This window comes from Phacochoerus africanus, chromosome 4 (assembly GCF_016906955.1).
Source record: "Phacochoerus africanus isolate WHEZ1 chromosome 4, ROS_Pafr_v1, whole genome shotgun sequence".
Classification (NCBI taxonomy): domain Eukaryota; kingdom Metazoa; phylum Chordata; class Mammalia; order Artiodactyla; family Suidae; genus Phacochoerus; species Phacochoerus africanus.
The window spans coordinates 11,442,058-11,451,973 of NC_062547.1; the positions used below are offsets into that span (position 1 = coordinate 11,442,058).

Genomic DNA, 9,916 nt, shown 5'->3' on the forward strand with positions numbered 1-9,916 from the left:
ACAGGTGCAGCCCTAAAAAAAAAAAAGAGAATGAGAGAAAGGAAGGAAATATTCCGTCCTTGAGACCATATCCTTAAATGTGCAATGATTCAAGTGCAATGCATGTGTAAATGCATTTTGCTTCTGTAAGCTAGGAAGTACAATCCAAAAGGTCCAAGACTACCCTGATACTCTCCATAAACATAGCTCCATCTCTTTATTGAGAACCAAAAATTAACACACGTGAAATTTTTTAAAATCCTTTCATCTTTGACTCAGGAATGAAGAACTGCACTGCCTTAAGGCATGTGGCCCTTTCTGGAAGAAGTTGCAATCAAGAACTATGGCACTTCTGAGTTCACTTCCCCACGGATTATCAACATATCTAAACCTCCACGTTGCAGCCTTAGCTTGATGCTGATTTTTTTTTAACTCAGCACTGTATTAATGTTGTAATTGATGGATAGTTCTTTCACTTTTGTATTTATCATAGAATTTCATATGATGCCCAAGAAGGACAGCTCTTACTTAAATGAGATCCCTGCCAGTTCACGACAGATTAGCAAAACCACCATAATCGGCAGTATCGTCAACAAACACAGGCATGCATGAATTGGTCATTCCTGAACTGGAAGCTTTTTAGGCACAAAGGACCTTAATAGATACATGGCATTTCCTTGCCAATTGTATAAAATGGTAAAATGCCAGTTCCAAGGGCCCTTACCATGGCTGCATTTCAGAAGCAACCTCCACGTCTTCAGAACTAGTTTCATTATCTCCACTTTCAGCTTCACTTAAAATAGAATATGTACTAAAGTGAGAAAAGAAAATAGAGAACTATCACACGAATCTAAGATCTTTTCAGACCCTTTTGTTTGCAAGGCTGAAATTAAAACCAAATTCCTATTACAAATAGATTATTGATTTCTGCTTATTTCTCAAGAACATCACAGGCAGTGTTTTGTAGCATTGAGTAACATAGGCTTAGAAACCAAATTCTAGTTTTCCTTTCTGGTTCTACTCTCTACCAGAAAATGATCTCGAGCAAATAACTTCCCTGTGCTTCACCTTCCTTACCCCTAAATTGGCATAACAGTATCTACCTATTGAGTTGTCATGAAGAACAAACACTTAAATAACTATTACATCAGTACAGGAATATGCTAAGTGATTAATTAACGTTAACTGCTGTTTATTATTATCTGTGAAGAACACTATGTAGTGAGGCTCTTCTGTAATCACTGAGAGAAAGAACAACTCAGTTCAATATTTTAACCAGTGGACTCTAATAGAAAAATTATCCAAAGAAAGTCCTGCCAACGATCAGAATTTTGTCAAACTGATCAAAGTTGTTCTGATATAAAGCTTGATTTCCATAGAGTTTCTCAGAAATCAGACATATTTCTTATTCATTTATTTCAGGAATCTTAAATGAGGGTTCAAACTTCAAAATAACCAGATTTGGTTAAGATCTGGCTAAGATCTATCAGGTTTTCAGTAACTCTGACATTTGTACTAAAAAAAATCATCATTCCATTTTTCCTTATTCCTGGTATTATAATATCCTAGAAGACAATTGCAATACCTTTTAAAATATATGTGGTCAGGGATCAACAGATTGGTGTTCCCATTAGGGTTTTTATGCCTGTTACCTTTTCGGGGTTGGTTTCTTATCTGGAAGATTAAGATGAAACTGGGGCCAGGACAGGACTCTGACATACCCTCCTCGCTTTGTGACAACACGTGACAGTGGCATTTCAGCTCTGTCTTCAGAGTTTCTTGAGATATACTTGATTTTAGTTATAAGCAGAAAAGTATTCTGGAAAGTCTAAGGGGATGAAGAGAACTTTTAAACAGATTATTTGTCTCAACAGTCTCAGGAAAATAAAATTATTTGAATATAAGTTATAGATCCTTTAGGCTCTCTAAAAATGGCCATACTCTTACTGAAATGAGTATACACAACATATGTTCATGGGAAACCAGGCCATTTCCTAAATGACAGATGGATTAAAATTTGGCCCAATGCTTGTACATGAAAGGCAATCAGTACTTGTTAATTGGAAAAAAAAGGAGGTCTGTGATTCATATTCAGGAACGTGTTTGTTTATATCTCTTTTTGAGAAACACTCCTGTAACTAGTGTAACTTAGTGGTAGAGAGAATGAGCATTGAGATCATATGAATACAATTTGGAACATGGGAGCTGCCTTCACTCACCATAAGTCCCTGAGAATTTTGTTTAAACAATTAAGTCGGAGTTCCCGTCGTGGCACAGTGGTTAACGAATCCGACTAGGAACCATGAGGTTGCGGGTTCGGTCCCTGCCCTTGCTCAGTGGGTTAACGATCCGGCGTTGCCGTGAGCTGTGGTGTAGGTTGCAGACGCGACTCCGATCCCGCATTGCTGTGGCTCTGGCGTAGGCCGGTGGCTACAGCTCCGATTCGACCCCTAGCCTGGGAACCTCCATATGCCACGGGAGAGGCCCAAGAAATAGCAACAACAACAACAACAAAAACCAAAAAAAAAAAATTAAGTCAACATACAGAAATTAGTTATGTTTTTAAACACTAACAACAAAATATATGGAAAAATAAAGAAAAATCCCATTTATAATAGCATCAAAAACAAGAAAATACTTAGGGATGATTTTAACCAAGAAAGTAAAAGATCTGTACACTGAAAATCACAAGACTTTGATGAAAGGAATTGAAGACAAACAATGGAAAGATATCCCAGGTTCATGCACCAGAAAAATTAATATTGTTCAAATATCCATACTACCCAAAGCCATCCATAGATTCAGTTCAATCCCTATCAAAATCCCAATGGTATTTTTAACAGAAAAAAAAACTATCCTAAAATTGTATTGAACCACAAAAACCTTGAATAGCCAAAGAAATTCAGAGAGAAATCAAGCTGGAGGCATCACAAGCTAAACTACCTTTGGCTTAGGATGGCAATGTAAGATTCTTAACTTAGTCCCTCCCACAGACATACTGATTCTACAGCTGTGTATGGAACAATTTCCGTTGGGGGGAAATATACTACAAAGCAGTATTAATCAAAACAGTATGGTACTAGCATAAAAATAGATACTTCTTAATAACCATCCTACATGCTCAGCTCTATCTCAAATTTTGCTTTCGACAGAACACAGTCTTTGGGTTTTTTTCAGGTTCAGTGAGACCTGAAAAGTTATATTCTTCTCTTAATATTCCATTTGGTAGTAAGCAAAACAATAAGTAACTTTATAGCAAATTTTTGTTGGCTGTTAATTTTTTAATTAAGACAAAATCCCAATTATATTTTTATTAGTGGTTTGCATACTTGATCTTTCACTGTGCCTCAATAAGGCACATCAAAATCTCTGGTGAATGAGGTTGGGTAGGGCTGAAAGAGTATGAAACATTTACTTTGGAAATTTTTCCAGGAATTCCCATTGCAGCTCAGGAGGTTAATAAGCTGACATAGTGTCTATGGGATCAATCCCTGGCTTCACTCAGTGGGTTAAGGATGTTTCATTGCTGTAAATTGTGGTGTAGGTCACAGATGGGGCTTGGATCTGATGAGGCACAGGCCTCAGCTGCAGCTCCAATTCAACCCCTAGCCCAGGAACTTCCATATGCTTCAGGTGCAGCCCAAGAAAGAAAGAAAGAAAGAAAGAAGGAAGGGAAGAAGAAAGAAAGAAAGAAAGAAAGAAAGAAAGAAAGAAAGAAAGAAAGAAAGAAAGGAAAGAAAGAAGGAAAATCTTCTGATGCTTGACTAGTGTTACTTCCTTCTTCTGATAATACCTGGCCAAAATTTATGAATTGCAATGTATCACTAGGCACTAGGTTGGGAAACTATATGATAAACTTATGATGTGTGGAAAATGCTTTTCTCCTCTCAAATCTGTCATCTCCCTGTTCTGTTACTAGTTGAATTTAATATCTACAAGGTACACATTAGAGTTTGTAGTTATTACCCAGTAAGAAAAAAAAAGTATTTAGCACCTCCTTCATTAATTTCCTCTGTCATGAATGAGACTATTATAGAAATTAGTCCAGCCATATTACAAATAGAAACTTAGTGACTTCCAGGTTGGGGACCTGTTGAAGGAATCATGCAATGCTCAGGTTTTAGGTAAAATATCTATTCCTCTTACTTTTGTTATGATGCCACAGTCATAAGAATAATAGAAAAACTCATAGTGATCATCCAATAATGTGCAGGTTACAGGGTAGCCATCTCTTAAAAATGCTTCATCAGGGTCCATATACAAATTGTGAAATACCGTGGGTTTAATCTTGGCATAGAACCAAAAGTAGCTTCACTGTACTCATATAGCTAAGAAGTAGAAAAGAGAAAATTCCTGTTAGTATTGCTATTATTCAGATCAGGTCAGGAAATTTTAGCACAGCCAGTTAATATAAATGAAGAGATCATCTTTCTACTAAAAATGTGTCTTAGAGATGAGCAAGTCTGTAAAATATGTTCTCCATATTTTGCTTTATTCTCTGAAAATACCCATACAAACATCCTTCAAAGAGTTTCTTAGGTGGATCCATATATGAAAAAAATCAATACGAAATAAAATCTTATGAACCAACTCTCCAAAGTCATCATTTATGGAGCTGGCATCATAGACGATATCTATATTATAGCATCTGCGCTAAGAAGTGTAGAGCATCTTTGATCTCCAATGTTCAACTAAAGTAGTTCTAAGCAAGTTCTTGTTTCCATGTTTGTATCCACAGCTTCATGATATGTAAAATAAGAAACCAAGAATTGATAAAGGAATAAAGACTTATCCAAAAAACTAAAACTTAGCAACCAGACTTTTATAGAAATTGAGTGTCTATAGTGCTTTATCTTTTCCCTTCCAACTAATAACTGGATAGTAATTTTTGTGTCTGGTAAAGGGAATCATTTTCTAATATAATTTTCTATCTGGGCTAGGGTCCAGAAGGAGAAAATTAGAATAACCTAAAAAATATTGGATTGGGTAAGACGTGGGATATAGAGAGTTAAGTTAGCTATTTATCTAGTCTTCGGTGAAGATAAATCCTCTGGTTGCACTTGGGATACTAAAAAGGAGACTCAGAGGATACTGAAAACTCACAAGCCAAGTAGAAACTATTTAAATCTGCAAACTTTTCACCAAGAAGTTATACAGGTTGCAAATAAAGACATGAATAGATGTTCAACATCATTAACCATTAAGAATTAAAATCACAAGGAAATATCACTACATATCTATCAGAGTGGCTAAAATAAACATGTGACAACATCAAATGTTGACAAGGGTATGGAAGAACTGGACCATTCATGCCCTGCTGCTGGCAATGTAAAATATAACCACCCTGAAAAATAGTTTCCCAGTTTCCTTAAAAACTAAACATATAACTACCATATGACAAAGAGATTGAAGTCTTTGATATTTAACCCAGGGAAGTAAAAACTTATATTCACGTAAAATACACGCAAATATTTATGATATAATAACAAAAAACTAGAAACATCTCAGATGTTTTTCAATGGAAAAATGGTTAAACAAACCGTGGTACATCCATGCCATGGAATACCACTCAACAACAACAGAAAGAATGAACTAGTGATACATAAAACAATGTGAATGAATCTCCAGGGAACTATGCTGAGTGGAAAAAGCCAATCCCCAAAACTTATATATTGTATGAATCCATTTATGCAGCCTTCTCGAAATGACAAGATTGTAGAAATGGAAAATGGATTTATGGTTTCCAAAGCTAAAAGGATTGGGGTGGGAGGGGAGAAGGGCTGCATGAGGAGCTCAGGAGGGAAGTAGACATGGCTGTCAAAGGACAACCTGGGGATCTTGGTTGTGATAGAAATGTTTGTAACCTGGCTGTATTAATAGCGCATTATGATGGAATATCGTCCTCTAGTTTTGTAAGATGTTATGATCGGGTGAAACTGAGTAAATGGTACACTCGATCTCTCTCTGTAGTATGTCTTATACAACTGTCATGCATTAGACAACTGTGTATGACTCTACAATTATCTAAAAATAAAAACGTTCGTTAAAATTAAGCCTGGTTTATTCTTATTTCATCCTCAGATTGTCAAAAAGGAAGACATCTGCAAGCACCAAGTGCTGGAGAAAATAACAATATTATTCTTCTAGGAAAACTGTAGACTGTCATACCCTGTTAGAGAAGAATGAGCAAGAGTGAGTTTGTTTTCAGATATGCCCACCTTGTGACCTCATGATCCCATTCCTGAGGAGGCAAAACACACTCAAGTTCAAACTCTACATTGTAACAGCCAAACATGGAAAAATTCCACCTCCCAGCAGGAGAATAGAAACCATTTATGACAGATTAACTCCATAGCATACCGTTTGACAGTTAAAATAAACCGAAGCTACACATATAAATCTCTAAATAGTGTTGAACAATAACAACAACAACAAAAAAAAGCCGTAGAATGAAACAGAAATTAAAAAAAAAAAAAACCTGAATGCCTGCAAAACCTACATTTATGGATAGACAAATTTGACATAAAATTTTAAAATGCACAGAGAAATGAATAATTACAAAACTCACACCTGGTCAAGGAGGCAAGAGAATAGTTTCAGGGCAGGCCATGGGGATGGCAATTCTACCTGATCTTTGACTTCTATCAGAAATTAAAATGTAAGCAACTATAAACCCACGCACCTATAGCCAACTAATCTATGACAAAGGAGGCAAGACTATACCGTGGAGAAAGGACAGCTTGTTCAATAAGTGGTGCTGGGAAAACTGGACCGCCACATGGAAAGAATGAAATTAGAACACTCCCTAACGCCATACACAAAGAGAAACTCAAAATGGATTAAAGACCTAGATGTAAGACCAGACACTATAAAACTCTTAGACGAAAACATAGGCCAAGCCCTCTCTGACATAAATGACAGCAACATCTTCTCAGATCCACCTCTCAGAGTAATGACAACAAAAACAAACAAATGGGACCTAATCAAACTTCAAAGTTTCTGCACAGCAAAGGAAACCCTAAACAAAATGAAAAGACAACCCACAGAATGGGAGAAAATATTTGCAAATGAATCACTGACAAGGGATTAATCTCCAAAATTTATAAACAACTTCTGCAGCTCCATACCAAAAAAACAAACAACCCCATCAAAAAATGGGCAGAAGATCTAAACAGACAGTTCTCCAAAGAAGACATGCAGATGGCCGAGAAACACATGAAAGGATGTTCAACATCACTCATCATTAGAGAAATGCAAATCAAAACCCCTCTGAGGTACCACCTTACACCAGCCAGAATGGCCATCAACCAAAAGTCTACAAACAGTAAGTGCTGGAGAGGCTGTGGAGATAAAGGAACCCTAGTACACGGTTGGTTGGAATGTAAATTGGTGCAACCATTGTGGAAAACAGTATGGAGATTCCTCAGAAAACTAAAAATAGAATTACCATTTGATCCAGCAATCCCACTCCTGGGCATCTATCCAGAGAAAACCATGACTCGCAAAGACACATGTACTCCAATGTTCATTGCAGCACTATTTGCAATAGCCAAGACATGGAAACAACCTAAATGTCCATCGATAGAGGAGTGGATCAAGAAGATGTGGTACATATACACGATGGAATATGACTCAGCCACTAAAAGGAACGAAATAGTGGCATTTTTAGCATGATGGATGGACCTGGAAACTATCATGCTAAGTGAAATCAGCCATACAAAGAGACACCAATATCAAATGCTTTCACTGACATGTGAAATCTGAAAAAAAGGACATACTGAACTTCTTTGCAGAACAGATGCTGTTTCACAGACATTGAAAAACTTATGGTCTCTGGAGGAGACAGTTTGGGGGGTGGGGGATGTGCTTGGGCTGCAGGATGGAAATCCTGTGAAATTGGATTGTTATGATCATTATACAACTACAGGTGTGATAAATTCATCTGAGTAATAAAATAATTAATTTTAAAAAGTAAGCTACTGTAGCCAACTATGGATTTAATAAGGTTGAAGAGAGGGTCAATGAATATTTATGTGACTTTTATGGTTGTCTGCTTTAAATAAAGGAAAGGGGGGAAAAAGCATAATGAATACACCAAGATCCTTGCAAGTCACCTTACACAACAGACCTGGGTGGCCCTGTGAAACAGGCAATTTGATAACATACAAACTCTTATTGCAACTCTGAAATTTCAACCTTAGAATCTGACAACCAAAGTTTATACTTAGGGTGACCAACTATCCTGTTTGCTCAGGACAGAGTTTCAATGCTTAAATAGGGAAAGTAGCAGGAATATCCAGACAGTTTGTCATCCCACATGGAAAGGGCTAAATGCACCCTCTCAAACACAATGGATTTATGAAGAATAGTATAAGTGACAACAGAGCCTTTGATAAGGCTTTCTTCCTGCATGTCACACTCCAGAGTCCTGAAGTCCTGCCAATGCCCATGGAAGTTATTTCATGCCCCTACCGACCCCCCTACACACACACACTCCTTATATTCAACCCATTTCAGATATTTGAGCCTCAAGAACATGACATCATCTGAAAGGGGTCAGAAAACATGAGGGGTTGAGGAAAGCATGAAACTCTCAAATTTGGGCACATTCTACAGTCTCAGAACTAGTACTCAATCATCTTAAGATCAAGCATCTAAAAGAAAACTATGCTCTAAGTATTCTTTGCTGTTTCTAGGATTCAGCAAGACCAAAATCAAGAACAATCCAAAGAGCACATTGAAAGCCCCATCTTTCCGCACTTAAGAAACTCCTGTTCAGTTCCCGTCATGGCACGGCGGAAACAAATCCGACTAGGAACCATGAGGTTGCGGGTTCGATCCCTGTCGTTGCTCTGGTGTAGGACAGCAGCTGTAGCTCCATTAGACCCCTAGCCTGGGAACCTCCATATTCCACAGGCACAGCCCTGAAAATACAAAAAAAGAAACTCCTGTTCTTCAAGTTGTATGTGATACCTGACTAATCGCCAACACAAATCCATGTCATAGAAAAAAGCAGAAAGAGCGCTCTTAATCCCAAGAAACTCTTCATTGTCCCAGATTGCAAATGAAATCCCACTGGGGAAACAGGATGCTTGGAGAAGCACACTTTAAGCCAAAATAGCAGAAGCTGCACTCATGTGTGTGTAATTAACTACCAACTTTGGGCAGCACACACATGCCATAAATATACCATTAGTTCATTGTCTAAAACCCAACACTTTTTACTCAAATGTTTTGTTCCCATGAAACAATGAATTTTACAAGCCTACAAAAACACCCATGAAACTCACACGCAAATTGTAATGATGACTACTGAAAACATAGGGAGCAGGTCTTTTAAATATGATTCAAAGATCAAGAGAAGGCTCTACTTCATTTGCTTAGTCTCAATCATCAAATACAAAGTTTTTTTTTTGTTTGTTTTTTGTTTTTTGCTATTTCTTGGGCCACTCCTGGGGCATATGGAGGTTCCCAGGCTAGGGGTCAAATCAGAGCTGTAGCCACCAGCCTAGCCAGAGCCACAGCAACGCAGGATCCGAGCCGCGTCTGCAACCTACACCACAGCTCACGGCAATGCCGGATCGTTAACCCACTGAGCAAGGCCAGGTGGTTCCTGGTCGGATTCGTTAACCACTGCGCCACGACGGGAACTCCTGTGCTGTTTTAATATAACATGGTAAGGAGAAATTTACAGGAACTAGAAATGATTAGATAAATGCTTTTAACTACTCGGTATTATGTGGATTTTATCCTTATATTCACAGTCTGTTCTAAAAGTAATGGCCACTAAGTGATGAGATCTTCAAGGGCAGGAACCATCCCCATGTATTTTTGCATTTCCAGAACTTGGCAAACCTGGTACCTGGTAACAGATGGGAGCCTATGGCTGAGGGGAACAGTGAAAAAGAAAAATATATAATTCATTAACATTTTTTCT

The 9,916-nt window shown here is 37.7% G+C and overlaps 1 protein-coding gene across 1 annotated transcript; it reads right to left on the minus strand.

Annotated features, from left to right (window-relative positions):
• Positions 1 to 699: 699 nt before the first annotated feature.
• OOSP1 (oocyte secreted protein 1) lies at positions 700 to 9,028 on the minus strand. Its single transcript, XM_053743496.1, is given in 4 exon segments — positions 700 to 790; positions 1,701 to 1,807; positions 4,126 to 4,307; positions 8,953 to 9,028. Coding segments are annotated over 4 exon segments (456 nt in total).
• Positions 9,029 to 9,916: the final 888 nt, after the last annotated feature.